Source organism: Salminus brasiliensis, chromosome 6 (assembly GCF_030463535.1).
Source record: "Salminus brasiliensis chromosome 6, fSalBra1.hap2, whole genome shotgun sequence".
NCBI classification, from domain to species: Eukaryota; Metazoa; Chordata; class Actinopteri; order Characiformes; family Bryconidae; genus Salminus; species Salminus brasiliensis.
In genome coordinates, this window is record NC_132883.1 from 6,106,328 (window position 1) to 6,131,917 (window position 25,590).

At 40.8% G+C, this 25,590-nt stretch overlaps 1 protein-coding gene across 2 annotated transcripts in view; it reads left to right on the forward strand.

Annotated features, from left to right (window-relative positions):
- The window catches only part of gripap1 (GRIP1 associated protein 1), a 76,979-nt gene that overhangs the window by 649 nt on the left and 50,740 nt on the right, over positions 1–25,590 (forward strand). Inside the window, exons 2-17 of one of the 2 annotated variants that reach the window (XM_072681442.1) lie at positions 424–490; positions 3,966–4,027; positions 7,933–7,959; positions 8,906–9,013; positions 9,862–10,018; positions 10,682–10,860; positions 11,144–11,192; positions 12,623–12,693; positions 12,898–12,945; positions 13,065–13,096; positions 15,749–15,796; positions 16,008–16,107; positions 17,627–17,704; positions 20,949–21,041; positions 23,675–23,809; positions 25,183–25,278. In XM_072681442.1, coding sequence (XP_072537543.1) covers positions 424–490; positions 3,966–4,027; positions 7,933–7,959; positions 8,906–9,013; positions 9,862–10,018; positions 10,682–10,860; positions 11,144–11,192; positions 12,623–12,693; positions 12,898–12,945; positions 13,065–13,096; positions 15,749–15,796; positions 16,008–16,107; positions 17,627–17,704; positions 20,949–21,041; positions 23,675–23,809; positions 25,183–25,278 — 1,350 coding nt within the window. The remainder of the gene's footprint in view (positions 1–423; positions 491–3,965; positions 4,028–7,932; positions 7,960–8,905; positions 9,014–9,861; positions 10,019–10,681; positions 10,861–11,143; positions 11,193–12,622; positions 12,694–12,897; positions 12,946–13,064; positions 13,097–15,748; positions 15,797–16,007; positions 16,108–17,626; positions 17,705–20,948; positions 21,042–23,674; positions 23,810–25,182; positions 25,279–25,590) is intronic. The other variant, XM_072681443.1, reaches the window with a different exon arrangement.

Here is a 25,590-nt window from a genome sequence, read left to right on the forward strand (position 1 = left end):
GGCTGTCAAGCCTCTGTTTCTGCGTGTAGCATCAGGGTTTGTTGACACACGAATGCTTAGCTAGCTGACCTGACCTCCAGTTTCGTGTCTGCGGGGTTCAGAGCTAATCATTTATTGTTTCCATCACCTGACATAATTAGATATGGATTAAAGAAGCTGTAGAAGAAGCAGGATGTCTTAAACTGAAGGAGGTGATGCTGAAAATTGATGACTGCTGACTCCCTACACCTGCCAGTAGCTGGCTGGCTGGCTGGCTGGCTGGCTGATGGAGCACTGCTCCTCTTGTCCACATCCACATGCTTTAATTTAGCTCTGTCCTGGGTTGGAGAATGCTCCCTAGGGCTGTTTTACATCGTAACCCATGATATTTGAGTCTGATCAGGATGTAATTCCCTTTGACGCCTTTTGTTTTTGTCACACCAGGCTCAGCTGCTGGAGCTGAGGACCCAGAACTACCAGCTGTCGGATGACCTGAGAAAAAACACTGCAGGTAAGCAGTGATTACACAAGGCATGATCAACACACACTCACACTCTCTCACACACACACACACACGGCTGACTCCTGCATCTACACACCTAAAGGTGAAGGTGCACGTATTTGTCACTGTACAGCGAAATGTGTCCTCCGCATTTAACCCATCTGTGGTAGTGAACACACACACACACACACACACTAGTGATCTAGGGGCAGTGAGTACACACACACACACCCAGAGCGGTGGGCAGCCAACTCCAGGGCCCGGGGAGCAGAGAGGGTAAAGGGCCTTGCAGAGAGGCTCAAGGCAGCTTGCCGAGCCCGGGTATCGAACCCACAACCCTGTGATCAATAGCCACTGCCCTGGCTTAGGTCATTGTGTTGGGCGGTGTGTGTGTGTATGTATGTGTGTGTGTGTGGGGGGGAGGTGGGGTGTTGGACATGAGTGTCTGATATCTACTGCAAGCCAGACTGGCCACAACTACTGGCATTATCAGCAGCACTGTGATTGCCTGTGTGTGTGTACACACACTACTGTACACTGGTTTTAATCTGCTTGATCTGCCCCAAAATACACTCGCTAGGGTTTTCCAGTTCAGTGTTTTGCCAAATTTTACTCTGATCTCCTAAAACTGGGTTAAATAAGTACTTTCTACACTTTCTACTGGTCAAACTTTTAGGGCACCTTTAAGGATGGAAGGGGTCAGGGATGGGTCAGGAGCTTGTTCAGGAACGTGGGCTTGTTCTCAGTAAATAATACATTTTAGGGGGGGGGGGTATTTTGTTGGAGACCATATTAAGATAGGCCCTTCTAGTTATTTTATTATTGATCTGATTCCTAACTCGTCTGTTGGAACATTTGTTAACATAAAAATGGTTACATTTAATAATGACCTTGGAATTGAACGTCGTATATGCTCGAACCGCATAGTGTATCACATTAGAAAGCTATTTCAGACAATCCTGATTATCATATTGAATCATTTTGTTTGTTTTTGCTGTCAAACCACTTTACTACAGTATAATAATGAGGTAACTTTCATTTATCATATTTCATTTACATTCACATTCACATTTATCATATGCTTACTGTCCACTCCTAGACTCCCCTACCTTGCTCATCCTGTAGAGGTCAAGTTAAAGTCAATAACTCATCTGTTGCTGCGCCGTTTAAATGAGACATCAGTAGTTTATGGGCACAGAGAATTGTGAAGCTGATGTTTTTCGGTGTGGAGGTCTGTTCTCTTTGCAGATTTGTATGATACAAATAATAATGTCACTACCATGCTGGTGTCACTGCAGTGCTGAAAATGCTCCACCATCCAAATAATACCTGGTCAGTGGGTGATCCTATGGGAGTCCTGACCTATGATAAACAAAGTAAACAATTGTGAAAATGGGCCAAAATCTATAATTGAACCTGTGAATATTTATATTTTATGTGTTATAAAATTGTATTTATTTGGTGAATAGGTGATGATGGATTTAAATAAAGTGACTAGCAATTAATTTAGAAATTAGTGAGCAACATATCCTCATATTGGCCACATCCTATTGTTGCACACAGTTTCATTTCCCTTTTTTATGTGTGCTTGTACCAAGATTTGACTGCCTGTCTAAATCACAGTTATAAATATACCAATGTTCAGCGCCTCACATTTATTACTTTTTTAGTCTAGATTAATTTTTCAGGGATTAATCCTAATGCAGAAACTGTTTGCGTTAGCTTACTTTGTGGAGTCCCTCAGGGTTTTATTTTAGGGCCTATGAAACTGATGTTAATTGTGAGAGTGCAGTTATAAAAGGGAATTATGGGCTTATTTACAGGGTCTAAGGGCTTAAACCACACCCACAATTAGAAAGAAGTATCAGTAGAAGTCAAGGTCTCAGTATTAGTGTCCGTAATAATTCCTAATTCAGTTTAGTCAAATATAGAAGGAATGTAGTCTGCTGCGCTTTACTTCACACTTGCTTTAAGGCTCCTAATCACAGCACACTATTGTTCCAGGGTGTTTACCTTGATAACATCAGAGTAGTGCTGCCTGCAGTATTTAATATGTAATAACCGGCTTAGAGACCATGCCTGAAACGCCACTCCTCTGGGTAATGTCTAACTAAGCCACTGTAAATGGCACCTGACTCTACATCATCTTGTACCTAACAGCTCAGTTCACCTGCCTGCCTGTCTGCTTTTTCTGGACATGAAGTGCAGTGAGATGATGTGAACTTTGGATCAAATGACTGATTGCTGAGGAGAAAAAACAGAGCTCTACCCACTGTTTCAGAAATATGAATTTTCCACATACTAAATCAATATCCTATCCATACTAAATAACTCCTATCAGGAGTCTTTTATAGTGACAGGCATTATGGACAGAACCGTAACAGTTTTTATAAAGCAAAAACAAAAAAAATATTTTTTACTTCGAAAACTGGTGTTTTTATTATGTCATTCTACTTATTCTATCAATTATTTAGTGTACGTATTATTTATCTTTTTGTTTATAGAAACTTTGCTTCTCTGTATGGATTTGCTTGAAAGAAGGATTGATTATTATATGATTGAAATTATTTACACTAAATATGGTACAAAGGAGCTGTTATATTTATTCTCTCGTTCTCTTGCCACAATAGAAAATGGACTAGAAATAGATCTGTAATGCCTTACTGAGTCTTAATTCAGTAACTACTGTAAATGATTTTGTATCTATTATATATGATTCAGTATCTGCTTTAAACGATTTATCTATTATGAATGTTTCAGTAATTGGTCTAATTGATTCAGTAATTGCTATAAATTATTCGGTATCTATTGTAATTGATTCAGTCACTGTTATAAATGATTCATTAACTTAACTGATTCATACACATTCAACTTAAATTATAAATGATCCAGGAGCTAATATAAATTGATTAGTGTCTACTGTAAAGGATTTATTACCGATATATGTGGTTCAGTGGTTGCCATAAACGATTCAGTATCTGTTATATATTTTTCTGTAATTGCTATACATGATTCATTATCCACTGTAATTGATTCAGTAGCTGTTCTAAATTATTCATTAACTTAAATGGTTCATGCAGTAGAGATATAAAAGTTATAAATGATCCAGGGGCTGCTATGAATTAATTGGTGGCTGCTATAAATGATTCAGTAATTGCTATAGATATTTTAGTATCTACTGTAGTTGATTCGGTAGCTTTTATTAATGATTTAACAATATTACATATCTACTACAAATGACTCCAATATAAATTATTTTGTATTATCAAAAAATAAATGAGAATCTACTATAAAGGATTAGTAACTTCAGTGAGTAAAATCAGTGGTTTGAGGTCGAGGAATGGAAGTATGTTCCCACTCACAGGATTAAAGCACCACTGTTAAGAGACACAGAACCTTTTTTGGACTTTGTAGATCGCTTTTGGCTTGTTTTTCGTGTGAGTCTGGATGTCAGTCTGTTCTAACTTCTCAATCTGTTTCACAGAACTCAACAATGTCCGTCAGAAGACCTTGACCTTGGAGAAAGATTACGTCAAAGCACAGAAGGTAGACACACCTGTTTTTCTATGAACTTCACGACTGTTAGTGGTGTACTGATATTTGGAGTGTGTTGTACGCAGGCTACTAGGGTCAATGGGTTATTCTTAGTGTAAAGTAGAACTACTTCACTACTGTACTTCAGTACTAAAATACTGTATCTGTATCTACTGGAGTATTATTTTTTTTTCCTACTTTCACTTCTACTTCTCTGCATATTTTGGATGAGTTTAATACTTTTGTTCCGTTACATGTTTGATGTGCTGCTTCGTTACTCGTTTAAATGATAAAAATGCTACGAATCATTTCAAACCCACATTATCACCACGCCAGAGCGCTAGACGGCGCTGTCACCGGGTTCGATAAAGCCGCCTCAGCATTGAGCAGAAGAGGCTGTGATCGAGCCGTGAGCGAGCATGCTGTCGTTCTTCCTGTCACAACTCTGCTTTCTCTCTTTTGAGCGAGTTTGTTTAGAGAGTTAACTGAAGACTCATGTTCATGAACTCCTTAATTTCATGAAATTTCTTAAGTCTGAGCATTTGAAATAATATAAACACTGATACTCAAACTTTTGACTGCTTTCTGTAAGAACTACAGAACAAAGTACTGTACTTTTACTTTCAGTACTTAAGTACAAAACATGTTGAATACTTTAGTACTTCCACTTAAGTCTGGAACTTAAAGACACTTCTGCTTCTACTCAAGTCGCTTTTTTTGATAGAGCACTTGTACTTTTACTCAAGTCTTGTAAATCAGTCTGGTGTGTAAATCAGTTGGATAAGAAAGAAAGGATTTCCTGCTGTTGCTCAGAAAGGGTTAACATAGTTCATCTTGTGTAACCACAACAGCAGAGTGGTTTAGTAAAACGGGATCAGTGCAGGGACGTGCAGACTGCACAGGCCGCAGGCAAAGTAAACCTAAACTGAAGCTCCTATACTGTCCACTGCGGAGCTACAAACAGAAGAAGCGACTATTTGACTATTTTGTTTCCATATAATTTCACACTGTGTCCAAAGCCATGTAAAAGAAACTACTAGAGATTACTAAACAGCTTGCTGTGGTTTGATGTCTGTGAGAAAGTGTGTGAGGAAATGGTAGTTTGCGCTAGATTTACCCTTTCAGCCCTAAAGGTAGGGGTGGGCAACGGGGCCAGAAGCCAGTACAGCTAAACATGATGATTGACAGGTGAGTTGAATCAGGTGTGCTTGAGCAGGATTGAGCAGGAAAAGCCAGGAATCTGGCCCTCCAGGACTGGAATTGTCCACCCCTGCCTTAAGGCTTGTATTCCTCCACAGTTTTGGACGTTTCCTTTTATTTCAAATGGCATGTTGCCATTTACCTTACACCAGTCCGTTTGAGCAAGATATACCCTAACTCCCCTTCTATATAGAAGATGTACTGTACTTATTCAGAACTGATCTGGTCAGGACAGTGAACCCCATGTCTGTCAAGAGGAGAGGTATAATATCATATATAGCAATGAAATGCACTCTGCTTAATTAGAATCAACAGAGACCTCCAGCATTTAAATAGTTTACAAGAATCCTGAATGAAACCCTGCAACTGGAACAGAGCACTTATTGTCTATCGGACAAAGGAGAAGTCTTTCAGAGAACATGGGAGTCATTTATGGACCTCTCACTACCTGCCTAGCATTTAGCATCTGCTTTGACTATGTAGAAGAAAAATCCATACTGTCTGTGACCGTAGGTAGCACTTATTATATATATTGGAAAAATAGTATTTACTAATTTATTAATATCTTTTGAATACTTAGTATGTACTAAATAATTAATATTATAATTATATACTATGTTGTGAACAGTTAATGATTAAATCTTTGTAAGTATTAAATATAAAATTTAAAAAAATAGGCTGGGGTTTAAGTGGTTAACCTTGTAGCTCCAGTGCAAAACTAAAGAAGACTAAATATGTCTTGTCTGATTGATTACATCTGGTATAATGAGGAAATTGGGTTTGATTTGATGGTCAAACCATTGGTTTTTAAAATGTATTATTATTTGTCCAATTTTATGCTGATAAATTAAATTTTGCCATTTCACACCTGACTTGTGCGCCCCCTAGTGGTTGAAAAGTCAGTTCTGCTGCCTCTGTAACTCTGTAACCTCCTCAGTTGATGGCAATATTCCAAATATTGATGCTCCGGCTGGTCGCCACGTTGAAGTAGAAGCAGAAAAGCCTGTGATTGGCTCTTTTCTTCCCTGCACTCTCTTCACCTAGCCCCTCCTCCACATATTTGTTAGCTACCCCCCTAATGTGCATTTGTCAAGTGTGCTGAGATGGTGGGAGACCGGCTGATGTTAAGTGGATGTACTCTTTAAATCTGCTGGATATTTTATAGGGGAAGCTTTGATGAATATGTAATTATGATTAAATATTAAAGTCAGCCAGCATCAGTCAGTCACTGAAATATTAATTGATCTACAGGTGTTTGCTGAAGCTCTGCACGGCTCAAGCTGATTCCATAAATAAACTCCATTACCGAGAAGACCTTGTAAGTTTAACTGAATGTTGAGCAGCTGAGCAGATTTCTGGAGCCACTGCAGCACCTGATGGATTTATGTTTGAGCACCCAGGTTCTAAACCTGTTTGATAATGCTTCTGGGTCTCAGCCAAAAAAAAAAAGGCGCAGATAACTGATAAAATTAAATATAATATAATGAACATTTTGGATTTTATTAACTCTGAAACTTGGTTCAGCGCTCAGCCTGTAGTCTGTAGGTGTTATGACCATGTAAAGCCCAAAGTAACAGTTATCTTTCAGTAATAAGGTTTTATAATCACACTGTAATGCTCACTTATGGGTCGTTCTGTCACATGCATAGAATCAGAATCAGAATCAGAATCTCTTTATTTCACCAAGTATGTTACCCATACAAGGAATTTGTCTTGGTGAGAGCAACACGTATGACAAGTAACAAAGAAACACAGAACACAGTCTTAAACTAAAGGAAAATTACACTAAACAATAAATAGGGTAGGGGATAAATTAAAAAAAGTAGAAAGTACTAAAGGTAATAAAGGTAATAAAGAGCTGAAAGATGTATTTACAGAAAAGAAAAGAACATCTGTACAGGTGTGCAAATAGTCATAGTGCAAAATAGGCAGAGTGCAAATAACTGTTCAGTCCGGTTTGGTACAGTTCAGTTGTAAGTTTAGAGGTTTACAGTGGGAGGTGACCACTGTGATTGAGGAGCGCTACAGCTCTGGGGAAGAAGCTGTTAGCATGACGTGTTGTGCTGGTTTTGATGGACCGCAGTCTTCTACCCGAGGGGAGTGCCTGGAAGAGGAGGTGTCCAGGATGTGAGGGGTCAGATGTAATCTTGCCAGCCCGCTTCCTCATCCTGCTGGAGTAGATCTGCTGAAGTGATGGCAGGTTACATCCTATGATCCTCTCTGCTGTCCTGATGATGCGCTGGAGTTTGGTTCTTTCTTGTGAGGTGGAGGAACCAAACCAGATAGTTATGGAGGCTGTGATAATGGACTCGATGATCGCTGTGTAGAACTGGATCATCAGGGTCTGTGGCAGGTTGAATTTCTTGAGCTGTCTCAAGAAGTACATTCTTTGTTGAGCTTTCTTGATGATGGAGATGGTGTTTTTCTCCCATTTCAAGTCTCTGGAAATGGTGGTGCCCAGGAACTTGAGTGACTCCACCATAGATGTCCTTACTTTCAGTGTCTAGAGGTGGCTAAAACAATAGCCAAATCTTACAGAAGACTGTAAAAGCTACTCGGCTGCTCCAGTTGGCTGGAAGAAGAAGGCCGTTTGCTAATATAATCAGCAAATGTTAATGCAATCTTCCTTTCCCAGAACTCACCCTGGCTGTTTTTTCCATCGCAGCCAAGACTGATCTGATTTATGCCATCATGTCTTTTCTTATTTCCCCCTCCAGGCCCTTAATAAGAGCAAGAAAGCTCAGGTAAGTCTGTCTTTATGGTGTTCCAGGGAGTAGTCAGTCTAATAGCTCATATTGTAATATGCCGGGTGTGGGACATAAGGACGACGTCATACATCAGAGACACTAGTAGATATGAGATGCACAGATGCACATGTTTATTTAATGTACCCCTTTTCAGTCATGAAGAGCGCCCTCTGCTGTCCTGGTGCTCAGCTTGCTGAACCATCAGGCAGGTGATGGTCCCATAGTCCCTAATTGTAGCCCCATAATGCCCCATAAAACAAGTGGTTGGCATGTACTTGATTAAAGTTGATAATTCATATGGAAGAATAGACCTTCTTGTTGCAATGAATACAAGGTTCAAAATAGAGCTGAAACTGGGTATTTGACCCTTTTGGTGTTTTAATTTTTAAGACACCTGGTTTGGTAAATCAGAGCTTAATGATGGTAAATCAGGTGAGCTGCTGCTGCTGATGCTGCTATTGCTGCTGATGGAATTGAACACATCCACGCTGTGCTGGCTGGACTGGGGGGCATCCAGGAGAAACCTGGTACTAAGCTCACTAGATCTCACCTACTTTCTTCAGAATGAGAAGCTCTTGATCATGTTCAATGCGTATTGTTGAGCTAGATGGTTTTAAATAATGTGCTGGGGTGTCTTACAGCGCCTTACAGTACTGTACACTACCGGTAGCACTGCAGTGTACATAGTGTACAGTTTGACCTTTACACAGCCAACCAAAACTAAAAGTGCATGTTAATATTTCTTGTAATTACAGCCAAGGGCTGCTTTTACAAACCATTAGAGCTGTTCCTGTATGACTGAGAAAGGGACCCCAGTACTTTGTATAAGTGGTTTATCTAATTTTCCTTTGAGAGGCTTGACCTTTTAAGAGGCATTATGCTGTACAGGGTTTTCATAGTGTTGTTATTTATTGTGTTCATTTTTTTTTACTTGTTGCTGCAGGAGGTGGATGCTTTACTGAGTGAAAATGAGATGCTCCAGGGTAAACTGCACAGCCAGGAGGATGATTTCAGACTACAGAACAGCACACTCATGCAAGAGCTGTCCAAGGTGCTGAGCTGAGCTCTTTTGCGCACACACACACACACACACACACACACACACACACACACACACACACACACACACACATATGCAGGCCCAAATGCCTACTGGGTATAACAACAGTCTGTTGTATTAGTTTACTTGGTAATAATCAGTGTGTAATAATGCCCATGCTAGGCAGGTTTCCTTGCATTGTCCCAGTCTGTGTTCTCAACCTAAAGTCACTACATAAGAATTTAAGCATTTTAAGGAGACATTGGTTGGAGATGGAGAACTCCGCCCAGATTGCACTGTCAACTAGGACTGTATGAGCAGGACAGTTACAAACTGCATGAAGTTCATTCATCCATTCTTTCACATAAGACTGACTCCCATCCCTCTAAGGGTGTTTGCTGTGCGACTTTGGCATGTTTGGAAGTGTGGAAGCTGTTTTTGAGCCCGGGAGCAGTTTTGGGGGCTCTGGAATTGGGGCTCTGGTTTGGTTTGCAGTGCATGTAGAAGCTCTCTGCTCCTGGTGCCACATGTGGGGTTGCATAGTTGGTTCATTTTGTCTCCTGACTGCTGCGACTTAGCCTGCGTGGCTAAAAACCTTCTCCTACAAGAGCAGGTGTTGGACATGGTCTATTTTGCTCCATTGTGTGTTACCTAAGAAAGAAAGAGACGTGCAGTGCAATCTCAATGGAATCGTGGAAACACATTCACATGTGAAGTAATACTGCATGCTAATGTTCCCTAGTCCTGAAAATGTGCCTTGATTAGTGTGTTGTCTTTGTGCTGGGGATGAAGCTATGCTGGGGTTGGTTAGCTGCTGTAGACTTAGCCCCCTGACTGGTTGGTGGTCTGTGTGTGTGCAGCTATGTTCGCAGATTGAGCAGTTGGAGGTGGAGAATAAGAGGCTGAAGGAGGGGAGAGGACTCTCAGCTTCAGCCCCCAGCCCTGTCTCTGGACCAACAGATGGAGAACTGCTGCGTCTTCAGGCTGAGAACTCCGCCTTGCAAAAGAAATTGGCAGGTAAGAGTGTGAGTCAATATGGAGGTGGTTTGGAGCTCAGCAAAGTGTTGGAGACTTAAATGCACTTATGCTCTGAGCTCAGCACTCAGCCCTGACCCTGCTCTGTAACTTTACGTGGTCTGAAGCTCGGTTGACACTCACGACTGATGGTGGAGGAAATTTCACCAGCTGACTCTTTGTTGCAGCAGTGGCTCCTATTACAGCACCAAGCTCTTAAGAACCATCTAGCATGGCTGTGGCAATGGGACTAAATAAAACACTTGCATTATGTTATTAAAATGTGTCCCAATACTTTTGTCCATATATATGTGACTGTGTGATCTTTTAAATGACGTTGTGTTTCCTTCTCTGTTCGCTGTTAATTCCCAAGTCTGCACTTTTTTCCTGCTGTGCCAGCATAAACCGATTTCCACCGTAACTTCTCTTATTAGGCAGCTAAGCCAAAGCTAAAACACAGATTATCACCCTTTAAAAGGATTTTCCCCTGTATGGCAGAAAAGTGCAGATTGGCAGTAATAATGTCAGCAATCTAGCCTAGTTTATTTGGCCACAGACTCTGATGGATGTGAGCTGTCATTGCAGGGATGGTTATACTCTCTCTGTGTGTGTGTGTGTGTGTGTGTGTGTGTGTGTGTGTGTGTGTGTGTGTGTGTGTGTGTCAAGCTCTTCAGGAGCGCTATGACAACGAGCTGAATCGTTTGCGGGGAGCGGACGTTAATGATGGGAAAGAGGCAGTGATCGATGGCCAGGCCGACTCAAACGGCGTCCACCAGTCGAACGCTGATGCTGGTGGTCCAGGTGATGCAACGGCAGCTGCGCCAGCTGGGGACAGACTGGAGCAGGTGAGATCTCATTGGTTCAGACAAGGGAAGAATGCTCTGTTTTTCCATGGGACCTCAATGAACAATATATATATATATATATATATATATATATATATATATATATATATATATATATATATATATATTAGTTTACACTGTCATTTTTTTTCAGTGTATTTTTTATCGGAGTTAATTATATCTTTTTTTTCTTTTTTTTCTTTGCTTCATTCTTAAATGTGAACCATTTGTCAGTGTTTTAAAATTGTATTTTTATTTATTTATTTATTTATTTATTTTGCAGGCTGAGGCACGGAATGACGCTCTGGAGCAGAGAGCTTATGACCTAAGTGGTAAGCCAAGCCTTCCTCACTACTGACATCTTGACTATTTCTATCCTGCCGTCTGCCAGTGGTATAGATACTTGGGAAGTTTGCTTTTGTGACTTTAGACTAAAACTGTTTGATTGAAAAAATGATTTGGAATTAAGCCTCTTCACAGGGGTTAAGAGAATAGCCCTGTGATCAAGCAGGGTAGGACCCTGCACAGTTTTATGCTTTTCCTGCTCAAACACACCTGATTCAACTCGTCTATTTTTCGTCTATGTTGCCAAGTTTAGTTGATCAGCAAACTGAGCAGGACTCTGGCCCCTGTTGCCCACCCCTGACTTAGGCTACCCAGGCCGTCCATTTGGTATGCGCCTGTCCTGTAGAAACAGAAAGGGATGTGCACAGTCTGTTTACTGAAGCACAATTACTCAGTGTCCAAGAGAGATGTTCTTTGTTTCCATTGTCGTACCACTCATGTCTGGAGGACGGTGAGATGTTTGCGTCCTTCTGAAATCCACATTAACTGCTGTTGTATTAAAGGTTTACATAAAGGCCTTAAAGGAAAATAATGAGCATGACTGATGAACCTAGATGCAATCGATCAGCCAAGACAGGTTTAATATCTAGTGTAAGCAATTAAATGTATTTGATTTTATTTATTTATTTATAATAAGGTTTGTGACTGGAGATGCTTAATTAACGCTTCTAACAAACACTGGACTGGGGTGGGCAATTATGCTTATTATAATTTATGCTTTTCCTGCTTAAACTTTATTGCCAGGTTTAGTTGATCAGCAAACTGTGCAGGACTCTGGCCCCTGTTGCCCACCCCTGACTTAGACTGTCACCAGTCTCCTCACCATAAAAACATGTCTAAAAACCTCTCAAAAAGCAACCAGATCTTTATTTGTTTGGTACACACAAATCAGTGTGGTTTAGAATGATGTATAATATATATTGTATGTACAATTAGAAATGAATTACTACAGTCTATTAAAGAAAATAAATAAATAAACTTATTTACAGAGCTTGATCATGTGATGAACATTTTAAGGAACCCTGTATAATTGTAGCATAAATGTTTGAATCAGATCAGATCCATGTTGGTTTTAGAGGTTTTATTGTTATGTATATATGTTGCTTTTTGAAGCCTATAAATGAAGGTATTGGACATCTATTTACCAATTGTGATTGCTGACAGTGTCATTGTTATTTACCTTAGCCTAGCAGAGAACACTGTAAATGAAATAATTATACATCAGATACCAAACATGTGTTCATTGCATCCCTACTCCCAGAATGCCTGCTTGTTGTTGTAGTGTGTTGACTCTCTTTGCTATAGTACACTCATTAAAATGCCTGGCATAGGGGCAGTGTCAGCTGAAGGAGTTTCACAGTAGAAGCACCGTTTGTGTCCTCATATTCACTGCTGCTTGCTCACTTGCCATTTCCAGAAGTGGAGCTGAAGCTTCAGACAGAGATGGAAGAGAAGCGCTTACTGAAGGAGCAGCTTCAGGCATTCGAGGTAAACACTGTCTCACGATAAATGCCTGCTTCAGCAACACAGCACTTTCTAAACTCTGGGCGCTTCAGAGAAGGGCTTGTGGGTGCCACATACCTTAGCACCCGTCTGCTTGCTTGTGCTTCCCTTATATTCCCGGTTGCTTAGACAGAACTAATTGATGTACAGTGCTGCAATATGTTGTTCTTTGTTGCTTGTTTATTTCAGGTATCTAAGCAGACCGAAATAGGCAAACTCCAAGAGGAGATTGCCAAGGTAAGTAGAAATAAACATTCCCAGATGTCCTTGTGCTCACTGTTGTGACAGAATTTGTGATTGTGATTTTTATTTATTTATTTATTTATTTATTTATTTATTGTTTTTTGTTTTTTTAGCTCTCTGACAAATTGAAGAAAAAACAAGAAAGGTAAGAGAAACATGTTTTTCTGTATTGTTGGAGTGTCGTTAAGTCCTTAAACCCTTTAATCCTGAAGTGAAAACTAATGTATAATTGTTTAGCTTACTAGATTGTGAGGAGCCCCACAGGGTTCCATTTTAGGGCCTATGAAGCTGATGTAAAGCATGACCGCAATGAAGTGTGGGCTTACATACATGGTTTGAATGGTTAAAGGGTTTGAAGCAGCTTTTATGAAGCATTTTTACCTTGAAATTACAGCTTCATCATTGCAGTGATTCCCCACTGACCCGTAATAAGGAGAACAGCACTGCTATCATTGCTGCTTCAGGCTTGGAACGCCAGAAACTATGCAGCTTTGCGAAAGCGGGCAGGAAAATGCTTGCAAGAGCTGTGTAACACGTTGTAACCCAAGTCATAATCATTTTCAGAAAATTCTTATTAAGCTGCTGGTGAATGAGTCCCATTGTACGTCTGATATCATCCGTGGAAATCATGGAAAATGTCCTGGAAAAGTTCCTGGAACAAAAAAGAAAAAGGACGAACCTTGCATGATAATGATCTTATAAATGCTTACATGAATGTCATACCTTTTTGTGTATTATTGATGGTGGACAACAAGGAAAACTGCAGCACGTAGCCCTCGCTGTCCTCTGCCCCGTCCGTACCGCAGTTCTATGTTACGATGTTCTATTTTAAACTCCAGCCTTTTCTTGCAGAAGATAAATGACTGTCATTTTTCCACCTCACCCTTTTGACCTGTACCTGCTGTGCCATGACGAGGCATCCAGCCTCTGTAATGTGGTGCAGCCTCACAGTCGTTTGCCAGCATGCCCTGCATGACATCGCAACCCTGCAGCATGGCTCCCGGACGCGGGTCCAGCGGAGCAGGTGTAATGATTCTGAACGAGAGCTTGTTCTTCTTGCCCTCACTGTCACTTGCTCAGTCAGCAGAAGGCGATTGCCGCCGCCACTGTGGCACCTTCTGACCAGCACTGGGTGCCTGCATCATCACCCACAGGCTCTCCAGGTTGGCAGAGGCTTCATACCAGTGGGGAAAAATGCAAAGTGATCTTTTTGCAAAGGACACAAACTCAGTGCCGTGCTCCTCTGGCTTTTCAGGGGCTGCTTGTGTGTCACAAGCCTACAAGTATTTGGCGGACATAAAGACCCTGTATTCAATGATTACTATCCTTCTGTTGCTGGAGTTATAACTGACTGATATATCTGTTATATATCAGTGTCTTTTTTTTTTTTTTATTAATTTTTTTTTTTTTTTATGGGACCCACCTGAGAGCCCAATAAGAATCGCTCCCTGTTAAATATATCACAGCAGCTATTTCACAGAAACTCACCATAGCTTTAGCATGTAAATTGTTTCTTAAAGCAGCATTATGAATTTAATTGGTGTTGGCGTTTCTTGCTCTGAAGGACACGCTTTTCTGGACGTGCTGTGAGAGATGCAGAACTGTCTCTAAAAGTGAAAGAAGCATGTAGACTGAGGTGGTGGAATAATATTACAAGATCCATATCACGAGGTGCCGTGATGCTTATTGCTATCTTACACCTTGCCAACAGTGTATTTTCATGACTTCTACCTGCGAAACAACCTAGGCGACTGTCAACAGTCAGACGTTCGTCGCTATCCTGGCAGTGAATTGTCAACACAGGCGTGTGCAGCCCAACGCACTACACCCTCGCTTTGCACCATTGAAACAGCAATCAGCCAATGTCAGACCGCACCTGGCTCTTAAAGAAAATGGCGAGTGAGACACGCTGATTGATTTATTGCACGTTTTGCCCAAAACACACCCATGATTAATTAAGAGACTCAGTACATGCCCTTTGCGCATTTCAAGCTGTGCATAGTGTACTTTTCCCATTGTTATGAGAGCAAAGACGCACTGACACCCTAAATCAAGCTGCACAGTGCCCAATTGGCGGCTCATCCAAAGATCGCTAAAAGAGGACCCCAAGAGTTTCTACAAATATGACACACAGGTCTCGCAAGAACTGCAGAGTCCAGAGTAGCAAGTAGCCCTTTTCTGCCTTGTACAGTCAATGGAGAATCACAGTGATTTTGCAGCTGATATTTTAAGGAAGAAATGCTGCAGAGTGGTGCTTTAACATAATCTTTGCCTTGAAAATAACATGGAACTAAATTAATAATGTGCAAAATATGAGGTTATTACCAGAATTCAAATCCACAAAGAATTCTGAGTAGATCTACTTTAAGTGCTGGCTTAATAAATAAGTTTTTGTTAATTCAAATGTAAAAAGTTGTCTCTTAGATAATATAAATCAGGAAAGCAGTGTTAAACTAAAACAATTATTTAAAAAAAACTAAAATCAAAATAATTATAGTATATAATTATTATACCATTATTGACTTTTTCCAACTTCTGTTAGTCATAAACTGCTGGGTAGTTCTGGCCTAATTAAGGTTGCCATAAGTAACTAGAGTAAGTTAGCGACAGACAGTATATGCTGTTTAAAAAACAGTAAAGTTTTTAGTTTCATTAATTGTTTAATTTAAATATTCTTCTTCTTCTTATTATTATTATTATTAACGTAACATTTATTTTTACATAAATAACACAATACGCAAGGCTCAAAGGGCTTGACTAGGCCTCTCTTTAATCTCTCTTTATGCTCCTCTTACAGCTTTCTGCGGCTCCAGGGAGAAAAGGAGGCTCTCTACAATGACAGCAGGTTACATTTACCATTGACTTTGTTTGTTTCATGTAATGTAAAAGAGAATCTAATGATGACGTAGGGCTGTGGTTTATTTGCCCTCCCAGCATATCGTACAGTCATTATATTGAGATATACAGGTGCTTTTCTGAATGTGCCCTGAGAGCAAATACGGCTGTGTATGTTAAATTACATTTGTGATGAACGTTTTGTGTGTGTTTTGCTCCAGGACTAAAATAGAGGAGATTCAGCAGCGCAAAGAGGAGGAGCTGAAATCCATAAACCTGCGTGTGCAGAAACTGCAGAATGACTTAATGACTGCAAACCAGGTAAACACAGCTTAACCTTGCTTTGCATGTTAGTGGTCAGTAAGAACCATTCACATTCTCTGTAGGGCTGCACAGCATGTGCTGCATTGATTTAATATTGTGATGTTTGTCTTTGACATTAATGTTAATACTGCTGTAATTAATTCAGTTTTCACAATTTTCATTGTGTAGTGTTAAGTTAAGGATCAGACCAGCCTTAATGTGTGTCTATCCTCTTTGGAAGTAGAAATGCAGTATTACATATGCTGTATCTTTGCAAAATGTACAATCTGGGCCAATAAATGTCTCAACAAACAGCTTCTTTGGAGCTGAAAGTTATTATTTATATAATAAGAAGCTAGATATATCATATATAATAATCTCTATATAATATTATATTAAAATATTTGTGGACACTGCTTCCAATTAATGCATTGAGGAACTTTTAGGTCACATACAGCTTGTCTTGTCCCTGTAAAGACGTATTGCGTATAGAATAGGACTCTCTGGATCAAATAACCATGAAGCTATTGGCTCCATGCTGCCTAATGCCAGGTGCGGGCTAGAGGGGTATAAAGCCCCCCAGCACTGAGCTGTGGAGGAACTGGGGCAGTGGTGGCTCAGCGGTTAGAGCGCCGGGATATCGATAACAGGGTTGTGGGTTCGATTCCCGGGCTCGGCAAGCTGCCACTGTTGGGCCCTTGAGCAAGGCCCTTTACCCTCTCTGCTCCCCGGGCGCTGGAGTTGGCTGCCCACCGCTCTGGGTGTGTGTGTGTACTCACTGCCCCTAACACGTGTGTGTGTGTGTGAGTGTTTGTTCACTACCAGATGGGTTAAATGCGGAGGACACATTTCGCTGTACAGTCCACACTGTACAGTGACGAATACGTGCACCTTTATCCTTTTATCCTTTAACTGTGCTCTCTGGAATGATGGTTGGTGCTCCTGACCTCACTAACGCTCTTGTTGCAATCAGATCCTCAAAGCAGTGCTTCAAAATTGACAGTTGAGACAGTGACTCCAAGAAAGGTGGGATAAGCAGTATCATAAGGCAATATCATAGTTGGACCAGAATTAAAGAGCCCTCCCAGGTGTGTGTGTGTGTGTGTTCTGGTTTAGGCTCAATATGTTCAGATTGGACTTCCCTTCGATCCAGCGTTTTCTGCTGCCATTACTCGATACCCAAGTCTATCAGTACTGATATGCCAGGTGCGTTTTAGTTCTTCAGTGCCAAACCTCAAAACATCTCAAAGTGACATTTTTCCAATACTATTTAGCCCCCTCACGAGAGCTGTTTAGATGGCGTTAGAGCTCCCCAGCTCCCCTTGTCCAGGTATGAGTGTTGTGGATGGATGGTCAGCAGTGTAATATTAAGCTGGACTCTGCACTCAGGGTTTTGGTATGAGGAACACCCAGTACAGATTAATGGACCTTTACCTACTACTGAATCACTGTCATACTCAGTGCTTGCTGAATCTCAATGCCTGTGTGTGTGTGTGTGTGTGTGTGTGTGTGTGTGTGTGTGTGTGTGTGGCCACAGAATGTTGCTGAGCTGAAGGAGCAGTTGCAGAGCAAGCAGAAAGAGCATGAGATGGCCCTCCATGCACTCAAAGACCAGGTAAAAGTGACCCCTCTGTTCACCTTCTATTTTAACCCATTTCCAGGTGGTATGATGATGAATGTGTGAAGCTGGTGAACATACGTCAAGTGGAAAATATGTTTCAAAGCAAAACAGCTACTTTTTCTTTATTTTTTTGATGTAGAGAAATATATTTATTTATTTATTTAATTATTAATATGTCTGCATATAAAAAACTCCAGAAGAATAGGATTAAATGTCATCATTTAAAACCCAGAGCACCGAATGGAGACAGTTCCTGAATGGAGGTCTGGAGGAAGGACTTTGTAAACTAAGCTAAGAAGCAGATGTTCATTATCATAGCCCTTGAGATTCAGGCGATTATCTCCCTACCTGTCAGTGTGCTGTTTACAAATGAGCGGACCTGTGGAATGGGGCTAGAGGTCTGTGTAAATGCTAATGGGCTCTATGATTCCTGATTAAATATGCATGCTTGATTAAATTCCGTTGACTGTAATTTGGCTCGGATTCAAAAGGCTTGTTAAACTTAAATTCCACCTCCAATTCAAAATCCAGTGTGTAGAAGTGAATGGGCCACTGGTTTTGTTGCTGTATCTACATTTCATGTTTATTTGATGACAAACACATATTAAAATAGATGTATTTCTTGATTTCTTTTGTATTATTTAACCCCCTTAAACCCACTAAGAATCCTGATTAGGCTTCGTTTTTTCACGTTCTTCAGCAGGGTTGCAGCAGTATGCTTCAGTATACTCTAGTGTGCAAAAAATCAGGGTGCAATATGCATCATCAGCACTATCCCTCCATATGTGTCCCGTCTCTGACTTCAGTCCCTATTGAAAAAGCCTGTGATTGTTTAAAAAGGATTGTAAAATGCGCCGTTTAATCTGTGCTCCCGGCTACAACTAGCGTCTGATTTTGAAACACGCTCACCCTGATCTGACCCCATAAAGAAACACACACACATGAACTTTCCCCATCTCTGAGAGTAGTAAGTTTCAGTGTAAGTGTGTTCGTCGACTATTTTGATAACTTCAGAGCAGTTGTAATTGCATTTCTCACTACCCCCCAGTGGGGCACAATCTAATTGCAGCATCATCAGTCGCAGTGTGCACATACACAATAGTCACATCGCAATACGTGCAATGTCACATAAGAAAAATTCAATCAAACACGTCAACTTTTTTGCTGCTTGTTGCAAAAGAAAGGTTAACGGTAGGGCTGAGCAATGAATCGAAATTAATAATAAATAAATAAAACCGACATGCAGAACCTCTAAATGACGTAATCTTGTCCACGTCGACCATTTCCATTTTTTCTGTTAGTACTTTTCCGATTGTGTGTGTTCATGCACTGTCCCCTGAATGTGTTTAGCCCCCTAATCCACCTTGTCCAGTTGGAAGCAACATGGGGGGGCAAACATCGAGTCAGTTATCATAATTATAGAAATAAAGGTCCAATGAATGTTCAATTAACATTAGCATTTATTTGAGGTCATATCGCCCAGCACTAATTCACACAGTTCTCCTTTTCCATCGACGTTTGATGTTTTCCAAAAGGCAGATTATATCTGCCCAGTATCATTTCGTTTACTCCAGACTTGGATACACAGCTTGCATCAGGAATATCATCCTTGATTTCTGGTGAAATCTGGTGATTGCAGTATATCGCAATATTTATCCTTATCGCAAGAAAAAATTACAATTTGTTTTCCAATATTATGCAGGCCTACTTTTCAGAGGTTATTATTAGTTAGATATAATATTACTCCAGTAAGCTTCACCTCAACTAACTACAACAGTACAATTCTGTATTTAATGTTAATGCATGAGTAATAATATTCTAATGATCTCAGGATGATAGTATCAAACGGTCCTGTGCTTCCCCCCCCCTTCCATTTTTAAAAGAAAGTACAGTTTGATTGATTTACTTTTGTCCCTCCTAATGTCTTTTGTTCAAATGGAAAATATAAAAAATGGAAAATCTTTCTTATTTATTTGTTTTGTTTATTTATATTTCATTTATTACTAAGAGATCATTTTTTAAAAATTATTTTTACACCCACCTGTGTTAAAATCGCTTCAGGTTCAACCAAAAACCCTTCTGTTTTCATTCCTTTAAAGCAGCAGTATGAAGAATTGGTATTTTTTTGCTTATGGGCTCCCTCTACAGGTTGAGAGTGTAATTCACTGCAGTGAAGACTATTTTCTTTCAATTCCCATCCTTGTGCCACACAGAATTGTCACTGAAAGTGAGAGAAGCATGTGGACTGAGGCTGGAGAGTAGTATTAGAGGATTTTACACCAATACAACTCTGGTTACGCAGCATTACATAGTTCTTGCGAGTGTTGTCCTGTCCGCTTCACCAAGGTTAAAGTGTAGACACCGGCATGTCGAGCCCAGGGTAGCAACGTTTGAGACTCTATATGCCCCATTACAGTCAGTTTAACGTCACCCTGATTCTTAAGCTGCAATTTTAAGGTAAAATGCTGCATACTGTGGCTTTAAGTGTTATTCTAACTAATATTAATGCTTGTAAAATGTTGTATACTGTGAAACAGAAATTGTTAGCCATTCACCATACTTTCGTTTTCCTCTCATGTTCTCTGTTCAAGCCCTGTAAAGAAAAAGTTTTGAGAAGTTTTAGAATGATCAGGAGAGCAGCATGTTTAATTGGGCTTTAATAGAGGAGCGTGCTAAAGATCACCTGAATAATTAAGGATTAGTGGGGCCGCAGGGCTTATTGGCATTGGCTCCAGCCCTGTGGGAGGGCCCCCTTGTCTCTCTGCCTACATAAGTACTCGGCCTGGGCACCAGCAGTGTCACGGTCTTCCTCAGTGAGGGCACAAATCTTAATTAAGGGCCTGTCTGTGATGGGCAGCTCAGAGAGATTAGCAAGAAGAGTTGGCTGCCCTGCTTTTCCTCCTGTTGGTGCTTACGTTGGAGAGCTCAGGTCGACTTGCACTTTCTAATTCTGTGGGTTTCTTTTTTTTACCCCTTTTTTTATTTTATTTGTTTATCTCTTTCTGAACAGCGCCTCGAATGGATGGCATATTCAATTTTTTGCTCTCCTCAGCTTGTCCTCCCTCGCTCAGATTTCACCCTTCTGTTTCCTGTTTCCTCATTTCTGTGTGATGTGACACCTTTCAACTTCTCAACTGCTCAACTGTGCAACTCTAGCTTCCTCTGACTGTCCTCCTTCTCTTTCTTTTTGTCTCTCTCTCCCCCCTGGCCGTGCGTATGGCGTTGGGCTGAGCTGCAGGTAGCGTGTCAGAGTGCGGTCAGTCAGGAGCAGGTGGAGGGCATGCTGAGTGAGAACGATGCACTCAGGACTAACCTAGCCGCCCTAGAACAGGTACAACTCAGCCTGAGTCATCTAGATTCCCATATCCATCGCCATCCAAACCCCAGCATGAGCTCATTTAGGGCTGTCACTATTGATCAGTAATCAAGTAGTCCACTGGTTATTTAGGCAGTGGTGTAATCGGAGACGCTGGGCGTTTCGTGTATCTTGAGTATCAGATTTTGTTACACAGTCCGGTTCACGCAGCGGTTCACGCAGTCCTTCTGGTTCTGTACAGGTCCGGTACAACGAGAAAAAAGCAAGGGCTCACAGCTATCCCAGATTTAACCCAGATTAAATTAAACAGATAGTCGTGCAAGTTACAGTTTGTTCCACCTAGTTGGGTATAGCGCCCCCTTCTGGTAGTCTGCACAGCTTTTTAGTGAATTGAACAGTAAATTGTAAACATGTTCAATGTGTTTCAGCACACACACACCCTACACCTGTCCAAGAACACGCTGTCCTTGTCCGAGACACCGTGATTTAATGAGTTGGAAAATACCCAGAGTATCGTAGAAATACTACTTTATGTTCAGTCGTTTCACCACAAGTGGAGCAGTGAGAGATTGAGCATGAAGAAAGAACAGAAAACCTAAAGTTACCATAGCGATACTCGGAAATTCACTACAAATCCCACAATACCATGCAAATCCTAACTTTACTTGCTCACCACCTACAGTTTAAAGATTACATGCACACTCAGTATCTATGGCTCTTTGGCCCTCTCAGCCCGTTGGACGAACCCATGTTATGGAGTCGATGACAAACGTGTGGAGGCGGGGCTTAGTGGAATACAAAGCAGCCAATCAGAGAATCAGATTTTCTGGCTTGTAGCTCGCTGTTGTGACCAGTGGAAGTATAGTGTAATAGAGGGGAATAATCCTCACTATTTCTTCATCAGCGGCGGCAGAATTACAGACTTCAACCACTTGGGGGCGCACCAGACAGGTTTAACAGCAAGGGTTTAAAAGCTAAAATGGCTTTTAATGGACAAACTACTTGTTACTTCAAGGAGTCTGTTTTTTTTTATTTTTTTATGAAATGGTAGTTTTCTCAAACTGTAACATTTCTGAGTCTGAAACCTTGTGAGATTTGGTTCCAGGTTGCGTTCATCAATCTTTGGCCGGAGCATGAACGCTTATAGCTTGTTTATAGCTTACGACATGTACGACAGCACGCACCAAACCGTGGTGACTGTACACGCAAATACACATAACCTTGCACCCCTAATATATGACTGTCCACATAAATACTTAAATCTGAGTACTCAGTCCATTTTAAAAGGTGGTCTAAAAGGCATTTCAGCCTGATGTTATATCGCTGTCTGTGCATCCATCTCTACAAGCCACATTCCGCAATCAATGCATCCGGGAGGAGAAATTCAGCAGCCTGTGCTGGGCTGTGGGTTGAGGTGCTTGGCTTAAATAAAGAGCCAGTGCTGTGCACAGTACATCTGCGGTTTAATACATGCTGTTCACGTCTGCACTGACTGGTACAGGAGGCTAATTATCGTAAACAGCTGTCGTCTTGTAAACATCGTCTACCAGGTGTAGGAAACTAAACAACGGAAATCAAGCCGCCTTTGAATAAAACAAACAGTTGGTTGTTGTATATCAGCTGATGTGCACAGTAAGCACCACAGAACAATCGCATTTCAGTCCGGCTACTTGAAGAGAGACGTTTGACTACCGAAAGCTAATGCATGATGATAAGATCTTTTTGGCTTACAATCCAGGCATAGCCAGGGTCAGACGTGAGCTCTGTGAGCAATAATAAACAAATCTGAGCACTTCAGAGATGTCATAGTACTTTACTGATACAGTTACCAGCCTTGCTCTTGGGGATCTGCTATCCTGCAGCGTTCACCTCCAACTCAGACCGAACCCACCACATTCAGCAAATCTTTCGCTTCTGAAAGCAGTACTTCGGTCCAGTGTGGTAGATTAAGGTTGAAACTGAAGGCTGCAGGGAGGTCGATCTCCAGAAGTTAAACAAGGATGTTTATGAATGCATATAGAGATTGATTTAATGAAACCAAAAAAGGTCAGTCTTGAAATTGGGTAATCAAGTTATATCCGGATGTTGTGACAGCCCCATGCCATTCCCAGCCCTTCATCCATGTGCTGCCATTAGGTATACAGTTTGAACCCTGTTACTAAAGTTTAGCATCTCATACAGGAGTGTATGACTGTATGTCATCATGTCATCAGCATAATCATAATCATCATCATCCTCCTACTCCTCCTAAATTACACCTCCATTACCTGACTTTCACCAGTTCTGAAAATCTATTAACCTGGAACAATTCATTATTTCATATTAAATTAACATAATTAATCATTTATATAAAAGAAAGTCTACATTTATATTGATCAAGAACCGTTTTTCTGGTGGGCTTTTTTTAGCTGTATCTTTGCATTTTTATTAATTAATTCATTAATTCATCTATTCATTCGTTCATTAATTAATAGTAGACTTATACAGCCATTATACTACGTACCTTTTCGAACTACACGCAGAAATGGAGAAAAAAAAATTATATCAAAGTAATATGTAGAGTGATTGGAGGTTTTGGCTTCATTCTCTTGCTGTGTGTGTGTGTGTGTGTGTGTGTGTGTGTGTGTGTGTGTGTGTGTGTGTGTCAGATCCAGACAGTGAAGACTCAAGAGATGAACCTGCTGAGGGATCAGAACATGGCTCTGAATGTGGACCTGCAGCAGAGACGCACCGAGCAGGACAGTTTACTGGCCCAGAGGGATGACCTCAGCTCTCAACTACAGGTCATTCAACATCAGCCACATTACAAAACCGTCAGCGGCATTCCTGTCCACTGGGTTTTGCCAAATCAGAGGAAGAAACTCACATTGCCTAACTTCTAGAGTTTTGCTGAACACACTACATATTGTCTAACTCACTGTAACGTCTACAAAACACAGAAATGTAACACATCTAGTCACATGATAAGCCATATGGACAAAATTTTTTATTGATTGGTTTGAAATCAAGGGTATTATAAAAAAAGAGTTGATCCTGCTATAGTTAGAGGAACTGTCGCTACTGTCCAGGGAAGAAGGCTGTCTACTAGATTTTGTAGCACTGATGAGAGGATGTGATGGCCTTCAGCGATAAGAGCATTAGTAAGGTCGGGATGTTGGATGATTATCACCCCACCAAAAGTACTGAATGGAGAATCATCATCCCAGAGAACACAGTTCTTCCATTGCTCTACAGCTCAATGCTTGGGGGGGCTTTATACCTCTCTAACCCACATCTGGTATTAGGCAGCATGCTTTCAATAGATTTATCTGCTCCAGAGTGTCCTATTCTATTGGCAACACTACACTTCAAGCGTGTGTCCATTTGCACATATGTGTCAGCAATGGGTTAAACTTGAAATGTCCACAAACATATGGACATTTATATATAAGATTTTAGAAGTGATGTGCAATGTAGAGGTACAGAGATATTTGGGAAGATATGGGGGTCATTGAGAGAGAGTTTTACAGGGCTGAAATTCTGTGTTTGTCAAGGAACATAAGCTTAAACTGTAAACTACAGAGAAGCAGAACCGGTAGGTGGTCATTCTGTCTGGACCGTGAGCTTTCCGACTCTTTAACTATCCTACTCATCTGCTTCACGGAAACCCTCCTGGCATTGAGTCTGCATTCTGCTGTGTTTCAGCTCAGACAAATAAGGCTGATGGAAAGTTCTAGCTGAATGAATTTTAGCTCGTAAATTGATTTTCATTCTCAATTTCCCTGAATATTGAATCGAGGTGGATTGGCCCCTGGCTACTGCTCGAACAAAGTGCCATATTTTCCTTTGTGACATCAACAAAGAAATTGAGATAAAGGAGAAAAAGGAGTTTATATTTACAGTTTAAGAAACATTTAAATATTCTGCTGCTTGTCTTTCTTAGTGAAACTATGGATTCTCTGATAAACAACTTCTTCAGTATTTGCATGGTTTTTATGTTTCATGTGATCTGTGTCATTTTACACATACAGTTACGTTTTGCAGCCAATTTTATAAGATTATCTTTGCAAAAAACTAAAAAGAAAAGACTGCTGAGAGGTTATTATGCCTGATTCTGTCCCAAGTAAACTATGTTGAGAGTCTTAGCTCAGTTGGTTTTCTGCTGTTTGTTCTTTAGGAGGCAAACCGAGCCAGCAGCAGACTGTTGGAGCAGATTTCTGAACTGGGCTTGGAAAAGGACAAGCTACAGCAAGACCTAGAGGAAGCCAAAAAGGTACGATATACACTGTGTGCAGAATTATTAGGCAAATGAGTATTTTGATCACATCATCCTTTTTATACATGTTGTCCTACTCCAAGCTCTATAGGCTTGAAAGCCAACTACCAATCAAGTAAATCAGGTGATGTGCATCTCTGTAATGAGAAGGGGTGTGGTCTAATGACCTCAACACCCTATATAAGGTGTGCTTAATTATTAGGCAACTTCCTTTCCTTTGGCAAACTGGGTCAGAAGAGAGATTTGATGGACTCTGAAAAGTCAAAAATTGTGAGATGTCTTGCAGAGGGATGCAGCAGTCTTGAAATT